We start from the raw sequence: 23,793 nt of genomic DNA, 5'->3' as shown, positions 1-23,793 counted from the left end.
CAGGTTTTGGGCTTTGTGAGCATAAATAATTACACAAGAAAATGAAAAACTGAAATAATATAAGATGGTGAAACATAAGCATAAGACAGAAAAATTTCTGTCCCAAACACCTAACTTCTCTTAATAACATACAAATGATATTACTCAGGGTAATACTAAAATACTAAGGATAATATGATTAATCCGGGCATACTCTTTTCTTTTGGTTGAAAAGACACTGCATTTTTTTTTCTAAAGGATAGAATTTCACAAGGCTCAAATCTAGACAAAGTCTTCAGTGGGAGAGAGAACACAAAGAGAACCCTGGTTACGAGTCCACACTGCCCTCCATCTGGTCTTTAACTCCTACTTGACCTCAGCACACTTTTAAAGCACCCATCCACTCCTACTTTCCCTACTAGAAACAGAGACTTAGAGAAGTTATATAGCTTGCGCAAGGTCACAGAGCAGCCGGAGAAGATGTGGGAAGAGGCAAGATGTGATTAGAGTTTCCTGCCCCAGTTCAGAGGCTTTGTTCAAAAAGTACGAGAAGCTACTGTTCTAGACTAGCTTCTGGTTTGGTGTCTTCCTCCCTCTTCTGACCATGTCATTTCAAGCACAAATATTTATAGATTATCCCTCCACCCTTTACAACTTCCTAAATAACTATTTAATGTACAAATTAAGGAATCAGTTCAGCAAGTCAAGATTCTTCTCAGGTATATCTCTTGTTGAATATTCCCATTCTCTACTATTCTCATCAACCACACTTTTTCTCAGCACTCATTACTACTTTTGATCACCTAACTGTCATTTACTTACCTCCTAATTTGCAATCTACCTTTATTCATTTAGTTCTCCATGATCTTCCTAAACCAAGGTAGGGCAACCAATTAGCTGGATTTTAACACACTCAAAAATGCAGTCCATGGAAAAGAAACAACCCCAAACATATTAACATCTATAATAGTTAAAAATATATTTATGGGGGCGCCTGGGTGGCTCAGTCATTAAGTGTCTGCCTTTGGCTCAGGTCATGATCCCAGCGTTCTGGGATTGAGCCCGGCATCGGGCTCCCTGCTCTGCGGGAAGCCTGCTTCTCCCTCTTCCACTCCCCCTGCTTGTGTTCTCTCACTGCCTCTCTCTCTGTCAAATAAATAAATAAAGTCTTTTATATATATATATATGTGTGTATATATATATGTGTGTATATATACATATATATAAAATTTATGTAATATATATATATATTTATGTACATACTTAAGTATGTCCACACAGAAAAAAACACAACCTACAGCCATTCAATACAATAGACATTCCACTCAGAATCTGTCACAGTCATATGCTTTCACTCATTTATGGAACATAAGAAATAGGAAGATCAGTAGGAGAAGAAAGGGGAGGAAGGAAGGGGGGGTAAACAGAAGGGGGAATGAACCATGAGAGACTGTGGACTCTGGGAAACAAAGTGAGGGCTTCAGAGGGAAGGGGAGTGGTGATGGGTATTAAGGAGGGCACATATTGCATGGTGCACTGGGTGTTATGCTCAAATAATGAATCATGGAACATTACATCAAAAACTAAGGATATACTGTATGGTGACTAACATAATACAAAATTATAAAAAAAAAAAAAAAAAAAGATAGAACACCCAGATTCTAAAAGTCCAGGAAACACTGAAGGAAGTTTTCATCTTTTAATTACACTGAGAGTAATTAAAATCTGTCACTGTTCACATAGCAGGGGCCAGGCTGATTTAGCTTGCTAGCTATTTCTGCCAAGACAGTGACCTTGATGAGCAATGAACCTGACTGCAGGGATGATGCTCGGAACACTTGAGTATAAACTATTTTCAAGCACTGTACAAATGTTTAACATTTTGACTACTGATAAAATAATTCAAACTTATTAAGTTATTAGAATATCTTCCTATACTGAAGACACAGCAAAGTTGGAATATTACTCTTAAAAGCATTACATAACTGCACTTATTTTTTGTTTTTAAAAAATTATTGAGGGTTTTCACTAATTTTGATAAAGCTTCCACTTAATCTCTAGTAGTTTAGTTTTAATATCCTCACTCAAACCACTCTGTATATATGAATAAGAACACATAGGCTGCTTGAGTGGCTCAGTCGGTCAAGCATCTGACTCTTGATTTCGGCTCAGGTCATGATCTCAGGGTCGAGAGATCAAACCCCACGTTGGGCTCTGTGCTGGCCGTGAAGTCTGCTTAATATTCTCTCTCTCTCTCTCTGCCCTCCCTACCCCCTTCTCTCTCTCTCTTAAAAAAAAATATATATCCATAACTTGTCTTCAAACACTAAAGATGATGAGTATCTGTGGATACATGTTTATTCATATATTAGAATAAAATACAATAAAACGATGCTCAAAGACTGAGAATTTTCATACATAATTGTTAAATTAGTATTATCAAATCGACAGAAAGCACAGATTCCTTTTTGTTTTAGCTATTGTTAAAACAATATCTATTGTTTAGATATTTTTAACAATAGCTATTGTTAAAAAATCCTAAAGTCATATTAAGATGTTTTACTACCTCAGACTGATGGGAACTGAATCTTTCGAGGTGAGGATTTGGTGGAGTTAAACAGTAGTGTTAAATTAGGACAAAGGCAGCTCTTTCTCCATGACTAGATTCAATGGAGTCTAGACCCCACACCATTCAGCAAGACTGTCACTAAATTTGAATACTTCTACACCTAGCACCTTTCCTCTCTTGCTCCGTAACTAATAATGCTGCCAACACTGTACGCTCAAGTGCCTGAATCATCTGAATTCTAAGGTTTTAAACTTTTTCCATTTTATCTTTTAATACAGCAAATAATTTCTTACTCAGGTACAGTCTGCCCCATCTTTTCTGTGTTTCTTCAGATTTCACGTTTGGGCCATTCTAATAGAGATGAAAATAAGACGGCAAGATGCCAAAGCACTATATGGTTACTGAGTACGCAACACCTTCGTGCATGCTGGGCGGAGGAGATAACGGAGGAGAACAAAGCATAGTTTTCCTTTGCTACTTGCAGTGTTTCTTCTTTTCTAGTAATTCTGAATGCTTATTTCAGACAGCAAATAAACATGGATGTACAGGCAAAGACTGGGCAGACGTGTGGGGGTGGCTCTTCCTACATCTGCAAGAAGGTCTGTTCCATGGTGAGCAAGCAGCTTGCCCTACAAAAAGGCTCCATTAAATGATTGCTTACAGTGCGTCCACGAGGACGTTTATGAGCGCAGACAGTACCTCAGTGTGTGTGCGTGCACGCGGTGCCTGCAGCTAAGAAGCCTTATGAAAGTAGACGTCAAACCACGCAAAACGGTTCAGCTTTCTAGGTTAAAAATAGTAAAATACCAACAATTTCACATAGTTCAACACAGATTATAAAGACTAAAGTTACAGATTCAATACATGTATTTAACATAAAGGTTTATAAGTGGCTGCTGACATCAAAATTGTGACAAAATTTGTTAAACTCTTTACAGTTTTGTATCCTGATGTTCATTTACGGAAGTGTTCGTTGGCAAATCTATAAAACTAACTGTCTGGTGATCAAAGGCCCCACAGTAAAGGCAACTGCAATTAAAATAAAATTTTAGGTTGGCTACAGAAATAGTAACCCAATTGCCTATCAGTTGCTGACCCTTAATAGACAAACAAGGTCCTCACCCATCACACACACACACACAACTATTCACTCACAATTGTCACCTCTGAGGGGAAAAAAATGGGAAGCATCCAACTCAAAAATGGTAGTCTAGTTCCACTGATACAGTTGAAGATATCACATATTACATTTGGATTAAAGGTAAAACTGAAGTAGTTTCTCTTCTCTAACTATGTTCTTTGCTTTATTTTAATCTTTTGTGTAAGTAAATTCTAAATTCTACATTCTAGATTTGACATGAGAAGGTACTGCATTAAAAGTTTTAGATTTACAGGCTTATTTTAATAAGAGGAAGCCAGCATGCTAGTATTGTAAAAGTCAATAATTTTAGGGGCGCCGGGGTGGCTCAGTTGGTTAAGAATCCGCCTTAGGCTCAGGTCATGATCCCAGAGTCCTGGGATCGAGCCCCGCATCAGGCTTCTTTTCGGCGGGGAAGCCTGCTTCTCCCTCTCCCCCTCCCCCTGCTTGTCTTCCATCTCTCGCCATCTCTGTCAGATAAAAAAAAAAATCTTAAAAAAAAAAAAGTCAACAATTTTAACATATTGAAAACCTAGGAACACGTGATGGACTGTAAACATTTGACATTACTGATGGCAAGTTAATAGTAATAATTTGATGATACAAGTACTCAGCTTTGCTAGTGATTAATCCACAATTTCTGTCATGATTTAAGTAGTGGAAAGAACAAAGAAGAAATCATCTTTGCTAATTCAGTCACATAAATAAACGATCCCCTAAACTCTGAGTCATTTTCCAAAGTGAAAAACCCAATTCAATGAAAAATACTGCATTGATCCGATTTCAGACAAGAAAGCTAAAACTAACTAATGGTTCAGGACTCAAGCAGAAATTTATGGCAGAGACAAAAGAGTTCATGGAAAGCCTCGGGAAATTACTGAGAAAACTTGAGTGATACTCACTCTAACACTTTCCAAATGGAGGTCACCCTTTGTTCTTAGTATCATTTATTTCTTGGACTTGGCTTTTATCTGGTTTGCTATGATTTTTCAATCACTAGATAGATAATATCAGGGCAAGAGATTTCACTTTAACAATATCTCTTTTCGTTGTCACTGTCTTTTATCTATTTTCTTCCGACCTGCTGGATTGCACTATTATTCCTCTACGTTCTCTCTCCCTTCCTAATACCACAAAATTCTGGCCTCTGCTCCTATAAAAGAATTCTATTTTACCTTTCCCCACTTGTGGCTTACACTTTTCTTTCTCTACAGCCTGCAAAATGCCTTGGCACAATAAATACCTAGTAACAATTTGAACCTTTTCCTAGAAAACCCTTCATAGTTTTTTGTTACTTGTTTGAAAGTTATTTTCATTACATTGCTTGAAATTCACCTCTTTCAGGGAGTCATTCACAATGCAACTCATCCGCATCTGTTTGCTGGGGGTCATCTTGGAATATGCTCAGTTTGTACTATAGAACTTGCCCTTGTTGGTCTGTTGCTTTATAAAAAAGTATTCTTCAGTCTCATACTCCGGAAAATAATTAGCACAGTGCCTAAAACAGCTTTCTACTCACAATGTATACTCAAAATAATGCTACCTGATAACGTCTCTGAAATTAAATATTATCCGCAAATATAACTTTATGGTTTTTAAAATATTTATAATGTTAAATATTTAAAGATGCTAAAGTGAATACCTGCAGTTAATTCCTTCTAACTCCCCTAAAATAATAGCAAAGGTTTGTGTGTGTGTGTGTGTGTGTGTGTGTGTGTGTGTGTGTGTTTGGTTGGTTGGTTGGTTGTTTTTTAAAGCATAAGCCTGCAAGGACACAAAGAATGGAAATAAAAAGCAACAAAACTTTAGGAGCTGACAAGGCAAAGAAACAACTGGTAACTGACTCAGCGGACTCAATAAAGCTGAATCTTAAATTAGAAGTAAAGAAAGCCAAGACTTGACTCACTTGAAACAAAAAATCCCTGAAGCCTCAGAAACTGGCAGGACCCATTATATCTGGAATCGGAGTGAAGGTGGAGCTGAAACCACGTTCTGAATGAAAGTTCATTTAAGAAATCTAGATGCTCCCACCCCCCACCTTTTCTGAAGTCTTCCCCTACTTAGCATGGCCACATGTAACCCTGTCCTATCCCGGGTAAGTGTTAGAAGTGTACTCTCTAGAGTGGGTAAAACAAAGAGTCTCTGGATTGGGTATATGCTAGAGGCTGAATTGTGTCCCCCTCAATTTTCCTATGTTGAAGCTATAACCCCCAGTACCTCACAATGTGACTACCTGGAGCTAGGTTCTTTTAAAAGGTGAATTAAGTGAAAATGAGGTCATTAGTGGGGGTGATCCCTAATCCAATATGATTGATATCCTTGAAAAAGAGGCTATCAGGGGCACAGACACACAGAGGGAAGATCATGTGAAGATGGCCACCCACAAGCCAAGGACAGAAGCATCAGAAGGAACCAACTTTGCCAACACCTTAATCTTGGACTTCTGGCCTCTAGACTGAGAAAATAAATTTCTGTTATCAGGCCACCCAGTCTGGTACTTTGTTATGGCAGCCTTAGCAACTAATACAGTATGCCAGGCAACAAACAAACTATGAAGAGAAGGAAAATCAATATTTCTCAGAACTGAAGGTTGTAAGTTCCCATAATGAAAAGATAGCACAAAGGAGAAAGAGCCAACCTGAAAAATGAAAACAGACCCACATTAAGGCATATCAAATTGTGAAATTTCAAAATTCTTGGAACAAGGAGCAAATCCTGTCAATTTCCAAAAAGAAAATACAGTGGACATTTACTATGTGAAAATTCATCAGGTAGAACACTTTTAATATTCATCCCTTTACATAAATATTATACTAACACTAAAAACCTAAAAAAATAAAGGAAAAAGGGAAATGAAATGAAGAAGGAAATTAATTACATCCTTTAGGAATAAACTGAGACAATGGTTTAGATAAGCAGAAAAACAATAAACACATCTTCTTTAATATAAAAAATAATGAGATGTGCATACAAGGTATAAACTTAAACTTGGTTATGAACCTTTTATAAAAAGGAACCTGAAGGAGTAAATGGTTGAACAACAGTCTGAGCACAAGTGGGCTTCTCCATTCAGGTATCACTATCTAATAACTTTGTAATGCCTAACATTAGATAGTAGAGGCTGAAATTTAACCTCTATTAAAAAAAAGAGTTTTCCAAGCAAGTAAAAGCTAAAGGAATTCATCACCACTAACCCAGTCTTACAAGAAATGTTAGAGGTACTTCATTAAGCTGAAAAGAAAGAGCACTAATTAGTAAGAAGAAAATATATGAAGGTATAAATTTCATTGGTAAAGGTAAATACATATAAAGATAGTGGATTAATCACTTATAAAGCTAGTATGAAGGTTAATGACAAAAGTGATAAAAACAACTGTAACTACAATAATTTTTTAAAGTTTATACAAAAAAAGGTTTTTATTAAATGTGACATCAAAAACATAAAACATGGGTGTGGGGAAAGAGTAAAAATGTAGAGTTGTAGAATGCATTCAAACTTAAGTTGCTATCAACTTAAAATAGACTGCTACCAATACAGACTTTTAGATGCAAGCCTCATGCTAATCATAAAGCAAACACCCACAGCAGATACACGAAAGATAACAAAAGGAATCCAAAGTGTGACACTAAAGAAAGTTATCAAATCTCAAAGAGAGGAAGAGAAGAAAGGAACAGAGAAGAACTACAAAACAGCCAGAAAACAATTAACAAGATGGCAAAAAGTACACACCTATCAGTAATCACTTTAAGTACAAATGGACGAAATTCTCCAGTCAAAAGACAGAATAGCTGAATGAATTCAAAAACAGGACCCATCCATATACTGCCGACAAAAGACTCACTTCAGATGTAAGGACACACACAAATGGAAAGCAAAGGGATGAAAAAAGATGTTCCATGAGAATGGAAACCCAAAAAAAGCTGGGGTAGCTATACTTATAACATGCAAAGTAGACTTTAAAACAAGGACTGTAATCAGAGACAAAGAAGGCATTACATAATGATAAAAGGGTTGATCCAACAAGAGGATGTAACATTTGTAAATACTTCTGTACCCAACAGAGGTTAAAGTATCTAAATATATCAACCAAATATTAACAGACCTAATGGGAGAAACTGACAATACAGTAATAGTAAGGGACTTCAATATTCCACTTATACCAGGAAGGAAATCAATAAGGAAACAGTGGCCTTAAATGACATATTAGACGAGACTGACTTAATAGATAAACACAGAACATTTCAACCAAAAGTAAGTAACAGAACACACACATTCTTCTCAAGTGCACATGGAACATTCTCCAGGACAGATCATACGTTAGGTCACAAAACAAGTTTAATACATTTACGAAGATTAAAATCATATCAAACATCTTTTCCCACTAGAATGGTATAAAAAATTCACAAATGTGTGGAGATTAAACAGCATGCTTGAACAACCAATGGGTCAACAAAGAAATCAAAGAAGAAATCAAAAAAACTTTGAGACAAATGAAAAGGAACTACAATATATCAAAATTTACGGGACGCAGCAAAAGCAGTTGTAAGAGGAAGTTCATAGTGCTAAATACCTACCTCAATAAACAAAAAAATCTCAAACAATCTAGCTACACATGTCAAGGAACTAGAAAATGAAAAACAAGTGAAGCACTAAGTAGAAGGAAGAAAATATTAAAGATCGGAGTGGAAATAAATGAAACAGGGACTAAAAAGACAATAAAAGAGATCAATGAAACTAAGATCTTGTACCCGATTAGATAAATAAAATTGACTAACCTTTAGCTAGACTCACCAAGAAAAAAAAAAGGGCTCAAATAAATAAAATCAGAAACAAGAGAGAAAATGTTACAACTGATACCACAGAAATATAAAAGATCATAAAAGAATTCTATGAACAATTATACACCAACAAATTGAACAACCTAGAGGAAATGGATAAATTTCTAGAAATATACAACTTTCAAGACTAAATCATGAAAAAAATAGAAAATCTCAATGAACCAATTACTAGAAAGGACTGAATCAGTGAGTAAAAACCTCCCAACAAACAAAGTCCAGGACCAGAAGTCTTCACTAATGAATTCTACCAAACATTCAAAGTAATGTTAATGCCAATCCTTTACAAACTCTTCCCAAAAAAAGAAAAGGAGGTAATGCTTTTTAACCCATTTTATGAGGCTAGCATTACCCTGATACCAAAACCAGACAAGGAGACCACAAGGGAAGAAATTTATAGGCCAATATCTTAATGAACATAAATGTAAAAATCCTCAACAAAATATTAACAAACTGGACTCAACAATACATTAAAAGGGTCATACACCATGATCAAGGAGGATTTATTCTAGGGACACAAGAATGGTTCAACACCCATAAATCAATGAATGTGATATGCTACATTAATAAATGGAAGACAGAAATCATACAATCATCTCAATAGACACGGAAAACGCATTTGACAAAATTCAACACCCATTTATGACAGAAATTTTTAACAGAGTGGGTAGAGGGGGAACACACCTCAGTGTAATAAAGGCTGTGAATGACAAGGCCACAGCTAACATCATACTCAGTGGTAAAAAGCTGACCAGGAACTAAGGAAGGATGCCCCTTTCACCACTTTTATTCAACACAATACTGGAAGTCCCAGTCCCAGTCATTAGGCAAGAAAAAGAAATAAAAAGCATCAAATTAGAAAGGAAGAGGTAGAAGTGTCACTATTTGCAGATGACATAATATATAGAAAAAACCCCTCGAGACTCCACCAAAAACCTGTTAGATACAGTAAACGAAGCTGCAGGATACAAAATCAACACACAAAAAACCTGTAGCATTTCTATACACTAATATGAACTATCAGAAAGAGAAATTGAGAAAACAACCTCATTTACAACTGTATCAAAAAGAATAAAATACCTAGGAATAAATTTAACCAAGGAGGTAAAAACCTGTACTCTGAAAACTATTAGATATAGACAGGAAGAAACTGAAGATGGCATAAATAAATGGAAAGAAATACTATGCTCATGAATTGTAGGAATCCATGAATATTGTTTTAAAAAAAGTCCATACTACCCAAAACAATCTATAGATTTAGTGTAATCACTATCAAAATACCAACAGCATGTTTCACAGAACTAGAACAATTAATCCTAAAATTTGTATGGAATCACAAAACCCTCAAATAGCCAGAGCAGAGAAAGACCAAAGCTGGAGGTACCATACTCCCGGTTTTCAAACTATACCACAAAGCTATAGTAAGCAAAACATGGTAGCCATAAAAACAGACATATAGATCAACAGAACAGAATAGAAAGCCCAGAAATATACACAGAGATTCGAAGGGGCACATGCACCCTAACATTTATAGCAACAATGTTCACAATAGCCAAAATATGGAAAGAACCCAGATATCCATCGACAAATGAGTGGATGAAGATGTAGTGTGTGTGTGTGTGTGTGTGTGTGTATGTATGTATAATGGAGTATTATTCAGCCACCAAAAAGAATGAAAGCTACCCATTTGCAATGACGGATGGAACTACAGGACATTATGCTAAGCAAAATAAGTCAGTCTGAGAAAGACAAATACCATATGATCTCACTCATGTGGAATTTAAGAAACAAAATAGATGAACATAGGGGAAGGGAAGGAAAATAAAATAAGATGAAAACAGGGAGGGAGGCAAACCATAACAGACTCTTAACTATAGAAAACAAACTGAAGGTTGCTGGAGGGGAGGCGGATAGGGGGAAGGGGTAACTGGGTGATGGGCATTAAAGAGGGCACTTGATATAATGAGCACTGGGTATTATATGCAACTGATGAATCACTAAATTCTACCCCTGGAACCAACAATACAGTGTATGTTAACTAAATTGAATTTAAATAAAAAATTTAAAGAAAAAGAAAATCATCAACAAAATGAAAAGGTAACCTACTGAATGCGAGAAAATATTCGCAAATCTTATATCTGAGAAAGGTTTAATATCCAAAATATATTAAAAAAAACCCATACAACTCAATAGCAAAACACAATCTGATTAAAAAATAGATTAAAAATCTAAAAATAAAATTCAAAAAATGTCTCGAAAGAGACATTTTTCCAAAGAGGACATACAGATGGCCAACAAATACACGAAAAGGTGCTCAACATCGCCAACCATCAGGGAAACGTAAATCAAAACCACAATGAGCCACACCTGTGAGAATGGCTATTGTCAAAAGGACAAGAAATAACAAGTGTTGGCAAAGATGCATAGAATAGGGTACCCTTGTGCACTGTTGGAGGGAATGTGAATTGGTGCAGCCACTATGGAAAACAGCATGGAGGTTTCTCAAAAAATTAAAAACAGGAGTACCAAATGATCCAGTATTCCACTTCTGCGTATTTATCTGAGAAAATGAAGACACTAATTTGGAAAGATACGTGTCCCTCCATGTTCACTGCAGCATTATTTATAGTAGCCAAGATATGGAAGCAACGTAAGTGTTCACTGATAAATGAATGGATAAAGAAGATACGGTATGTATGTGTCTGTATATATATGCATACACGATGGTATACCATTCAGCTATTTTAAAAAAGAATAAAGGCTTGCCACTTGTGACAACATGGATGGATCTTGAGGATATTATGCTAAGTGAAACAAGTCAGACACAGAGAGACAGATACCGTCTGATCTCACTTACATACGGAATCTAAAAAACAGAACAAACAAACCAACCCAAGCTCACAGATACAGAAAACAGACTGGTGGTTGTCAGAGGCGGAGGTGGTGGGGTGGGCAAAATATGCGAAGAGGGTTAAAAGGTACAAACTTCCAGCTATAAAATAAATAAATCATGGGGACATAATATACTGCACGGGGACTACAGTTAATAAGTCAGTAATGAATATTTGAAAGTTGCTAAGAAAGTAGATCTTTATTAAAAGAGCTCATCACAAGAAAAAGCTTTTGTGACTATACAGTGATAAGTGTTAACTAGACTTACTGTGGTGATCATTTCACAAAGTCTATAAATATCAAATCATTATATGATATACCAGAAACTAGCTTAATATTATATGTCAATCCTACCTCAATTTGAAAAAAGGAGGAAAACAGATAAATGTCCTTTTACAACTTCTTATAGAGAGATACAAGGGCCCTTTGGCTCCTCCCAAATAGCCTTCCAAACTCTGGTACAACTGCATCACTGACACGACAATTTCATGAACACAGTACTCGAAATGAGAGCGCAGCATACCTGTATCTTTCTTTGGAATAAGTGAATTATGATTCTCTAGGGGGTGACCAAGACGTTTCCAAGAAGTATTCTCTTTTTTCTTTAGGACAATCTCTATTTTTCCTACGTTCTCAACAACCCGCACTGAAAAGAAGATAAATTCCATTTGTATTCATTGAAACTAAATATAACACATTACTTTAAAATCAGTCTTTCTCAAACAATACAAATATCCTCATCTGATACGAATAACAGGGATCATTAGTAAGATAAGACTTTGTACACATATTTGTCAAAATTGTTTATGCCTTAAATGATATTAAATCCAGCTTATTTTATGAATCAAATTAACTCTTTTCAAACTAATTTATCAAGGGACAAACTAATATGTACTGCTAGTTTTCATACAAGCTCAAATACAGCCATGGCAAATAACACATAGCTTTAAAAAAAAAAAAAAAGAGGGGGCTAACATACAAATTGGTCATTGAATGGACCTATAAAAGCAAATTTAATTTATACTCTTAACATTTCTTAATTGGGATCTGAGGTGTTCTTATGAATAAATTCAGTGGATTAATACTGAGCCAAGTAAACAAAGAAAAAACCTCATGAATCATTATAAAGTACATAAGAATCTTAAATAATTAAAGACCTTTTAGGGTATCTTTTAATTTTTGACTGAGTTCAGAATATATGGGTATAATAACAAAAAACAGACCTTTATATACTGGTTAAATTTTATGAATTGAATATGCTTTTAAGGACCTAAACTATATTTCAGTTTGTTTTTAAAAACAATCTGTTCTTCCTCAAAGTAAACACATAGTTCAATAGCAATTTAACAATAACTTTTTAAGACATTAGTCAAATCCATTCATTTCAATGAGCACTGATTTGAAGCTTAACAAATACAGAAACATGGTCCTTGACTTTAATTTTTACAATTTACAGAGCTTGCTGCCATATACAGGAAAAAGAAAGCACAGAACCAGTGTCAGATATTCTGATAGTACTTTAAAACAAGAAACGATATCATTTTTTAAAGTATATATATTTATACATATATGTGTACATCTCTCTATATATCTATATTTATATAAGAAAATATTATTCAGTCTTAAAAAAAAAAAAAGAAAACCTTTCATTTGCAACAACACTGATGAACCCAGAGGCATTATGCTAAATCAAATAAGCCAGATACAGAAGACAAATACTGCATGGTGTCCCTTATATGTAGAATCTTTAAAGAAAAAAAAGTCATGTACTCATTAAAAAGAGAGTAGAATGGTGGTTGCCAGGCTGGGAGGGTAAGGAATGGGGAGAGGGTGAGAAAAGGGTACAAGCTTTAAGACATGAATAAGGTCTGAGGATCTAATATATAACCATGGTGACTACAGTTAATAATACTGTATAATTCCAATTTGCTCAGACAGTGCACACACAGAAAAGTAAATATTCGAGGTGATGGATGTGTTAACTTGATTATGGGAATCTTTTTACAATGTATACACACATCAAATCATCATGCAATTAAATATATTACAATTTTGTTAATTACACATCAATAGAACTAAAAACAAAAGACAAAAAAAAACAAGAAACCACCATTCTATGAATCTTCTGTTGTTAAACAGCTTTGTGAAATCCATACTGTACTTTTATATGCAGCAATATTCATAACTTACTATGCCCTGTCAACATTACATATTTATATTTTTGAGCCTAAGAAAAATGTGTCTAGTATCTTCCTACATGTTGCATGTCAGGAGGAGGGCAGAGATAAGGAAGGAAGGAGGAATTGAAAGAAGACAAGAATTTTCTTCTAAGGAGAGAAAAAGGAAAGGGTAAAAAGATGAAAGGAATAAGGAGAAAGAGAAAACAGAGGGAAAAAACCTAAAACCAGAGGCAGAAGAACACATTTATAAAAATTAATGTATTCGTTTATATAGAAAATGTCACATCTTTGTTTTGCAATATGAAAATATACATATGAAAAATAAGACAAATGCTGATTTTCTCTTTCCCGCTCTCTTCTTATGTATGTATATATACATATATAGGTGTGTATATACAAATAATTATTTTTTGGTAGCTTACCAGAAAGATCTTCTTGAATTTCATGACTTAGCCCTAGGAAAGAAAAATATGTTTAGTTAAAATCCAACTTCAATTCATACGGTCTATGAACACCATGTAAGAGCATTTAAACAGTTCTTATATGCACTATGCACTATTTCAAATCTCTCAAAATGAGTAAAACATATTCTGATGGCCAGGAAAAAGAAACTGTACACAACCAAAATGTCCAATTGTTTAAATATAAATACAGTTTTCCAACTTTTCAATTTCTCTCCCTATTAAAGAGCAAACACCCAATTGCCCACAAGCGGGTAACCACACTAGTCCAAAGCATGGTCCCAGACAGAGAAACCTACAGACCAAGAAGGCAGCAGGGCAGGTAGGACTCCAGCACCTGCAGTGCGCATGCTCTGGTGCGTGCACAAGTATAGACGTGCGTGAAGGCCAGGCTTGTGTCTGGCTCCGTCCTCCCTTTCTTATTGTTCTCTACGGTTGAATATTTATTCAGTTATTGAAAGAAAATCATTGAGTATCTATGTGTTACTTTCTAGGTATTATAGATACAACAGTTAATGAAAGAGAAAAACCATTGCCCTTCTGGAAATTGCATTCCAGAAGGGGGAGAGAGATGCAAGAAATATTTTTACAGACATCTGCTCTAAACTTCACTGTGTTAATATGGCTATCTGGAACTTATAATTCTGCATTATTTTAGTCCTTCCGATCCAGTATCAGCATCCAAGGGTCTCATATTTTTTGACTCTGGAATTTTTGTTTCTTTTGTATTGTGTGTTACATATTGTTACACTATGAACAAAATTAGCCATAAAGTATTTGAAACAACAGAGGTGGCACAGAGGTTTTACTTAAAGAAAAATCATGCAGTGCTAATGAGTAATGTACACTTTTCTAGACATCTGAGTGTATGGTTAAAACTCTCCCCTAAGAGGCAATATACATTAGATCTTTTATTTTCTTTTAAGATTTTGTATTTCTTTATGGGGGGGGGGGCACAAGCAGGGGGAGGAGCTGCAGGAGAGGGAGAAGCAGACTCCCCTCAAGACTGGGGAGCCAGATGCAGGGCTCGATCCCAGGACCTCGAGATCATGACCCAAGCCAAAGTGAGACACAACCGACTGAGCCACCCAGATGCCCCTATGCATTAGATCTTATGCTAAGAAAAACAGGACAAGTTATTGTTTCTAGAAGAAAAGTTTAAGGTTCCAGTTTGATTAATCTACTGAATGGAGAAAATAGGAAAGAAAAAATTTATCAACTCTGATCAAATTCAAGACAAAGGTACTTCATTAATACAGTAAAGCAGTGAACAGAATCCTGAGTCAGCTGTTGTCTGGGGAATCAGTCTCTGTTTTGCAAAAGTAAATGATATGCTCTTCATATAAGAACGCCTGCTTAAAACACAATTTTCTTGTTGTTGTTGTTGTTGTTTTTATTTGCTTATTTCCACCTTCTAGAGTAACATCACCTTCATTAGAGAAGAAAAGGGTGAAATCCTAAAGTCATTTGGGAAAAAGTGGATTAAGAACCTGGTACTTTTGATTTCAGATTTTAGTCCTACTTTCTTTCTTCTGATTTCTAATTTCTCAAAGGAGACAGAAATGATTGTATGGTTGATCTCTGGTCATGAAGGAACAGGAGGCTGAGGACTACAATACAACTTTACAGTCTATGCTGCAGCCTCTGACCTCCCATGACAGGGCCAGCAAAACACAGGCCCATGGAACCAGCACTTAGTGATGGCTGCTCGGTAGGAGCACGTGGCAGGCCTCCAGAGATTTGTTTGTAGGTGTCAGGTAAAAGACACTTAACAAAGCCGGGGCAACAAATATTTCATATTATGATTTATTTTGACTGCATACAATTATTTAAACCTGGGAAAAATGAGGTCATGCTACAATTCCTAGCCCTATCATTAGTATGAAGAAAAAACAGAATAGAAATTGATCAAAAATGACAAACCAATTGACAATATCAGATAAAATACTACAGCTACCTAGACTGTAGACCAAGTTATTGCCAAACTTAAAGGAAACTGGAGTAGTTTCCATTAATATAAAGTACTTACCAAGATGTATAATATATGAATAATCCTTGATAATTGTTTCTGCTCTAAAGGAATCATCCTGATGATCAACTATTACTGAGTCTAAATTAATATCCTTAAACAGAAAGCAAAAAGAAAGATTAAAAAGTAAAATTTTGCCCAAATTTCTACAACTACACTTTTAAGATAATCCATGGATGTTCATATGCCACTTCTTTATAGAATCCACAAGATGAGGAAAGATTACGCCTGTTTTTTCCTCATATAACCCAGTTCTCCTTCAAAACACATACTGCAATTTTAATTACACATTGATATCTTAATAGCTTAATTAACATTATTAGCTATTAACATTTATAGCTTAATATCTACCTCACCCACTCATCTCTAAGCTCTAAACGTATGGAACTGTCTAGAATATTGCTTAGTACCTAGTAGGTGCTAAATAAATATTTGTTGAATAAATAATTTGGAAAAATTAAAATCAGATCAGCAATCAAGATATGTATGTTTATTTTAATCTGTCTACTATTACATGATGCTGGGCAAATAACACGACCTCTGACTTCAGCTTATAAGAAAAATTCAGTAACAAATTTTTAGATATCTCTAATTTCTACATAGCGTCAGTCCAAGTTATTTTGGTACTTATCCTTTATACCATACACTGAACACATTATTCCACAGAGAAATCTTCCCCCTTCCCTCAGTCATTCATCCTCTGTGCCTCACTGATATTACCAATGGGAGCAACTTCCCTAGGCTGTGCCCTCTTGGTTTTGGACTGTGTGATGCAGAAATTCCTAGTTGCCAGAACTTGCCTTTAAATTTACATGGTTCCTCAAGTGAGGGAACCCTGCCAACTGCTGAAGGAAAGGATCTACTTGGAGATGTTGTAAGTTGTCCGTGTATTTATCTGATTTCCCAGACAGATTATAAGCCCCGTGAAAGCCAAGTATCTACGTATCTGGCTCATCATTAGATCCCTGAATTCTTAAATAGTGTTGCAAAGAAAGTCGGAATTCAGTAAGTACTTAGTAAATCAACTGTCTCCTTAATTTTAGTTTCAAGAGGGCGTTGGAATCCCATTAGTGGTTTAAGCCTACTAAGCCACAGTAATACAGTCTCTACTGTCTCTCAAATCCCAATCTATGTGCAGGAAATTAGTTCTTACAATAAAGTTAACTGGGATTCTCCTTTTGTTATCCATGCTTAAAACACACACACACACACACACACACACACACACACACACACACAGTATATAATATATTTCCTAGTCTAGCTTTTTTAAAGAGGTACAGCATGGTTGTTAAGAGTATATATTCTGGAGCCAGACTGCCTGGATTCAAAATGCTAGACCCTGCCACTTACTGTGTGACGTTGGGTAAATTATTTAATCTCCCCCATGGAGTTTCTGTGAGTAAATAAGTTAATACAAGAGCACTTAGAAAATAGCTAACATTTATTGAACATTTACTTTTTTTTTTATTTTAAAGTTTACCTTCTGTTTGGTATATATGACAATGGTGACTAAAGAGTCTGTCTGGAACCAGTCATAGCTGTAAAATATTAAAAGAATGAATAATTACATTGGTAATTGTGTACTAAATATATTAAGTCATTAAATATATGATTTAAAAATATATATGGTTTAAAAATATACAATATGACTTAACGTAAGTATATGATTTTTAAATATATGGGTTGAAATCTACAGTGAAAAATAGATTTCTCTAAATAAACTTTTTTCTAAATAATGGGGTGGGATGTCTTACCGTTATATAAGTGGTAATTATTTCTGAATTTAAAATACCTATACTAACATGTAGTCCAACTTGGATTAAAACAAACATTATTCTTGACAAGATACTTTTTAGAAAGGTTACACAACATATTCTCTTAAGAAGCATGACGAAATCTACATACTTATTACCTTCACTCCTCCCCGTCACAAACATAATATTATTCAAGATACTAATTCATCAAGGGCTTTAAATGGTTCGACAATAAACCTTAAGGTAAAACTAAGTCTTCTGTTTTGTAATAGCTGTCCATCAAACTGCACTTATTACAGACATAAGGACACCCACAGGTAAATCCTAGAGGTTTCCTTATTAAGTTGAAACTGTATATGAAATACTTTAATAGATTTAACAAATATACCAGGATGCTACTGTTATATTATAGACTGGCAGTAGAGAGAAAGGCAGAAAGAGAAAAAAAAAATCACAAAGAACACTCAACCCTGAAGGCAACTGAAATGTTAACATTAACAAAAGTACATATGGATCAAATAATTTACTAAGACAGTTGCTGTGCCTTACATTTTAAAAACAGAATACAGTAGTTGAATAAATTATGGTATGGTCATACGATGGAAGGCAGACAAAAATGCTTTTGCACAATATTTAATGACACAGGAAATTGCTCATAGAATACATTGCAATGCCAGTATTATCAAAATAGAATAATACAGAAATAGGTGTTATACGACTCAAACTAGGTAGAATAAACCAAATATTAAGTATACACCTAGAGTTGATACATTACGATTGATTTTATCACCTGCTTTTTTGTATTTCTCTATATTTTTCAAGTTTTCTACCATGAATAGTATACTTTATAATCAGAAAAAACATTCTTGAATAGTTTCTTAAAGTTAAAAATATTTTTTAAGTTTTTTTAAATTTGAAGTTTTTTAAACACAAAGATTTAAACATAAAAGCCTTTAAACTGGACCAAACTTCAGTTATACTAAAAGCTCGCATTTACAGAAAACAGCTCATTCTCCAACAACACCTGACATATGGGACCCTCTAGTTCTTGTGTCAAAGAAGCGTGATTAATATAGTAGGCAATAACTCAAAGTCAGAGCGCCTTATTTTTTTTTAATGTGTATGTTTTGGTGTAGAACTGAGTTAGCTTTGGAAAAGCAAAACAAGACTGCATACCTTGGAGAACTAGGGCCTTCTTTGGCAAGTGTATCTGTCACTTGGCTCTTGGGAAGCATGCCTTCACAAAGAAAAACAAAACAGCTATAGTTAATCTAGAAAGCATTTTTTTCTTCTGGTAAAGGTATTGTAAAACATCATAAAAGGACACAAATCATAGATGTGCTACGTAATGAATTTTCATAAAGTAAAACATACCCTTGTAGTCAGCACCCATCCTATGCCCCCTTCCAATCACCACTCCTCCCCCAAGGGTTCTCATTATTCTGACTTCTAGCATCATTACTTTTTGTCTATATTTGACCTTCATAAAAATGTAGTCATAAGATATTCTCTCTTTCGGTCTGGCTTTTTTTGTCCTGCATTACAGGCCTTATGTCAAACAAGCATGACTGACAGTAAGCAAGAAGTCAAACTGTGAGGTTTCTGAGATCTTACCCATGCTGTTGAATGCAACAGTTGTTTGTTCCTTTTTATTACTAAATATTACTATATTGTATAAATATATGTGAATTTATACATTCTCCTGTTGATGGACATTTGGGTTGTTTCCAGTTTTCGGCTAGTGGACACAAATACCGCTGTTAGAAATATTTGTGTATACGTGCGTGTACATTCTTGAAGAATGTATATCCATTTATCTGGTAAGTTCATAAGGTGTGTGTATGTTCAGCTTTAGTAGATGCCGCTACACACTTTTCCAACGTGGCTGTACCGATTTACACTTTTTACCAGAAGTGTCTGAGAGTTCCAGATACTCCACAACATCAAAGACACGTGGTGTTCTGTCTTTTTCCATCTTTTTTTTTTTTTTTTTTAAAGATTTTATTTATTTATTCGACAGAGATAGAGACAGCCAGCGAGAGAGGGAACACAGGCAGGGGGAGTGGGAGAGGAAGAAGCAGGCTCATAGTGGAGGAGCCTGATGTGGGGCTCGATCCCAGAACGCCAGGATCACGCCCTGAGCCGAAGGCAGATGCTTAACCGCTGTGCCACCCAGGCGCCCCTGTCTTTTTCCATCTTAGTTACTCTTGTGGGCATGCATCAACACAGCATGATAAAAGCCTGCTAAAACTGTGGTTTTCAAATGAAAACTCTGAAATGTGGAAGAACTCTGGAGATTTTGGAAGCATTAAATATTTCCCTCCCACAACAGGAGTGCATTGTTTGTTACCTGTAAGGTTCAGTTTGGAAAAAAGGAGGACTGCTGCTAAAAGACTTCTGAAAATCACTGTATCAATTACATTTCTATTCCTCAAACTCTGCAGGGTAATAAATTTTATGTTTAGTCTCTGGTGAGTCTTAGAATTCTCACATAAGAAGTCATAGTATATAAAGTCAGAGAGGGGAGGCCTCTCTGACAGGCCAGTTTGGAGGTTTTCAGGATTCTTTCTGGCCAAGAAGTTTCTGTTTAAACCCAACTCAAGTGCAATAATAGGATATCAAACAGCCATATTTGGGGGATGAGGCTGCCCATGAGCCCTGAGCTCAGGCCTTCCTCAGTTTCCATCTCTTCCTATGTAACTACAAAACACAATTAACTTTCAGATAAACAAAGGAAATCTCAGAGATGTGACATAACAAAGCCAAAGTAATGAACTAACTAGTGGTGAACCCTAAAGAAGGATGCTTTACTAGAAAACTAAAAGTATAACAACAGGACTGTAACAATTTAAATGTATTTTTGTCTAAAATGACAGAAAATAAGAAAAGATAACCTTATTAAATGATTTGAAAATCACTGGAAAGCTATTTTACTGAAAGATCAATGTCATTTATCTTTTGGAGGCCTTATAGATAGATAAATTAAAAATGTATCACAATCTAACAATTTGTATAAGAAAAATCCATCAACAGGATTCACAAACTGTTAGTCAATTTTGATCTTATTAGGACCTGATTAGGACCAGAAAACTGGATTTGAGGCGTCAGCACTGTGATCTCACGAAAACCACCATTTCTGCTTCCTCAAATTCAAACTACTAAAGAAATCTGCCCTGCAGTCTCATGAGAGAACAAATGAGCCAATTTCCACACCTTCTAAAGAACTACACGGTATCATGCAAATATAACTTTTTAGAACAGAATAATGTCATAGGCAGTAGAATGTGTCTTGATGTCAACATTTACCAAGCAACACAAAACATCTTATATATAATATCCTCCTAGAAAAGTTGAAGGAATCCGTGGTGAATGTGGGGTGGAGTTTAATTAATTAATTAAGGTTAGGCAGACTAAATGAACATTCTCCTCTCCCAAAGTGCTGCCTGACGACTGATGTTAATTTGAAGGGGTCAGGTCTCAAGTGGAATACGCTAGCAGTTTATCTCATTCAGGATCTAAAATAGCTGTTTGAATAATGACATTGCAGGCAGATATCACATCTGCAAATACACAGACATACCACATAGACTTAAATGAGCCAAATATGAGAAGCAGCTAATAAATATAACAATCTTATAGCATCCAAGATCAAATAGGTAACTGTGCTGGCCAGATCACTTATGCAATGTTAATATTCCATTCTTAAGACCACCTTGAACTGAGGTATCAGTTAAATGCAGAGCATCCAGAGGAGGGCAATAGGAAAATAAAGGTTCTGGAAGCCATAAGTGGTGGGAATGGAAATGCCCAGTCCCTCAGTAATGAGTCTTTAAGCGAAGCTTCTATGCCTAGTATCACAAAAGAGTCAATCATCAGATGAAACCTAAGATCGGCCTGTCACTGAACACAGTGCTACAGTGTAAGACAAAAAGCTTCTGATATTACATCACAAACTGCAATAAGTCAGTCTACAATACAGATTATTTTCTCAAGTTAAAAAAGGAAAGGTAATTTGGCAATCCAGCTTGTAGCTGTATTTCTATAACTTTCTTGTGCAAATATGGAGAAAAAACCTGTAAAATAAGCATTTCCTGAGAGTCAATACTGACCACTAGACCATACCTTTCTTTTTTTTGGAGGGCGGGGGCGGGAGGGGGTGTGGACATTGGCAGCCATAATTCTGAGTCCTACTGAATGGATGAAGAAGCCAGAGCTGCTGAGCTTGGTAAAGAAGTTTAATAGGCTACTCAGCAACTGTATGTAAACACTGGCGTTGAGCTCCATGCCAGAGGGATGTGCCCTGTTCAGTGTTGCTTCTGAGGGTAGAACTCCTCATCACTGCAAATATTCAAGCTGCAGGCAGATGAACACATGTTCGGGGATGTTACTGGAGGGACTACTTACTGTAAGAGTAACGGATGGAATAAGGGATCTATAAGGTTCTGCCAAATCCTCTAAGTTAGGCAAGTGAAGACATCTTTTGTATAAAAAAAATATCTAAATACTACCCCAAATAATTCTGCAAAGCCATTTTGTATGTGAATGTAACTCATGTGAATATGATCCATTTTTTACCATAAACATATATGACTTACCATTTAAGACTTTCTTTTCTTCACCATAGTCTGTACAGTGATTCAGGAAAAAAAAGGCAGTTAGGAATACGATAACATCGAAGAGAGTATCAGTTAATATGATATTCGAAGATAACAGCCCTGTTTTTGAAGAGCTTTCTTTTAAGGTCTGAGGAGAAAAACAAGGCTAATAAATAGACAGCTGATCTTTGAAACAAGGAAGCTTCATCTCTGAAAATTACCAGGCCATTTCTTCTCCAGGTGTTTATCTCCCACTTCACTGAGTTTTTTTCTACTTCTTTGAACATTTTTTTTTCTAATATCTTGGTTAATTTCTTTAGAAAGCATACAAAAACCCAAGTTTTGTTCAGGTTATCATATGCTAAAGTAGTCAAAATTATCCAGAATTTTTTCTATTATACTTCATAAATAAAACATACCTGTTAACAACCCAAAGAAAGACACCTTATTATCTTTTTTTTTATCTAGGTCACGACTTAAAATGATTACTGTTACTCCAAATTTAAACAGCAAAATGATTAAAATATAAGACTTTCACTTGTATATACAATTCACTATAATTAGTGTTACAACCCAGGAAAATTTAACAGGTATTTTCTTTCAGGATGGCAACCAACTCACAAATCTACATTGCATTTTGATCACCACAAGTGCCACGCCAGATGGTCTAAAACCCTCAGCAAGATAAATAGAGTTAAAAAAAAAAAAAAAAAAAGAATGACAAGCCAACAAAATATCCAAGCAGTTAACTGACAGATATCAACTGTTAAGGTGAACTTGTTTTATAGAAAAAGAAACTACTTAAATGAAAGCTTTCAAATTATTTATGTTCTGATTTTCAATCAACCAGAGATCCTGTCATTACCTCCACCTCACCCAACTATCATAAAATAATCATGATGTAGGAGGCCAGATGACTACTGTTTTTATTTTCCTTACTTTACTGAAATAATTTCATAGCTGAAAGGGATCTTTAACAACATAGAGCAAATTACCATCTGATCCCCTCATTTACGACTGACAACCAGAGGTCGAGGACTTGAATGAAACCCACAGCTCTTCAGCCACAAAGCCAAGACTGGACTCCATCTTCTGACTCTCAGCCTCGTATTTCTTACTACGCCATTACTAGTGTTAATACTTCCTGGAAAGACATAAGACCTAAAAATCATTTACATTATACCTCAAAATGAGCTTTGTTTATCACGTGCCAAGTAAAAGACTCGCCATTACAGTTTGCAAGGGATCGCCGACGTCCCTGCTCGTCACTTTCTTTCATCAGTGGGCGTCATCAGTCTTTCCTACTGCAGTTGTGATTGTTTTATCTTAGAACAAACAACAAACTCGCAGATATAAG

General features: G+C 35.5%; 1 protein-coding gene across 5 annotated transcripts in view; it reads right to left on the bottom strand.

Moving 5' to 3' along the window:
• The window catches only part of LOC103657441 (cytochrome b5 reductase 4), an 82,123-nt gene that overhangs the window by 22,286 nt on the left and 36,044 nt on the right, over positions 1 to 23,793 (bottom strand). For 4 of the 5 annotated variants that reach the window (XR_005838365.1, XM_040643709.1, XM_008684884.2 and 1 more), the window contains exons 5-10: positions 22,437 to 22,466; positions 19,018 to 19,078; positions 17,568 to 17,625; positions 16,085 to 16,178; positions 14,017 to 14,049; positions 11,938 to 12,060 (exon numbers count right to left, since the gene is read on the bottom strand). Coding sequence is in view for 4 of the 5 variants with exons in the window: in XM_040643709.1 (XP_040499643.1) it covers positions 11,938 to 12,060; positions 14,017 to 14,049; positions 16,085 to 16,178; positions 17,568 to 17,625; positions 19,018 to 19,078; positions 22,437 to 22,466 (399 nt within the window). In the remaining variant the exon portion in view is untranslated. The remainder of the gene's footprint in view (positions 1 to 11,937; positions 12,061 to 14,016; positions 14,050 to 16,084; positions 16,179 to 17,567; positions 17,626 to 19,017; positions 19,079 to 22,436; positions 22,467 to 23,793) is intronic. The other variant, XM_040643707.1, reaches the window with a different exon arrangement.

This window comes from Ursus maritimus, unplaced genomic scaffold (assembly GCF_017311325.1).
Source record: "Ursus maritimus isolate PB19 unplaced genomic scaffold, ASM1731132v1 scaffold_29, whole genome shotgun sequence".
Classification (NCBI taxonomy): Eukaryota; Metazoa; Chordata; class Mammalia; order Carnivora; family Ursidae; genus Ursus; species Ursus maritimus.
Note: the sequence above shows the minus strand (reverse complement) of the source record. Positions and strands in the feature narration are given on the sequence as shown.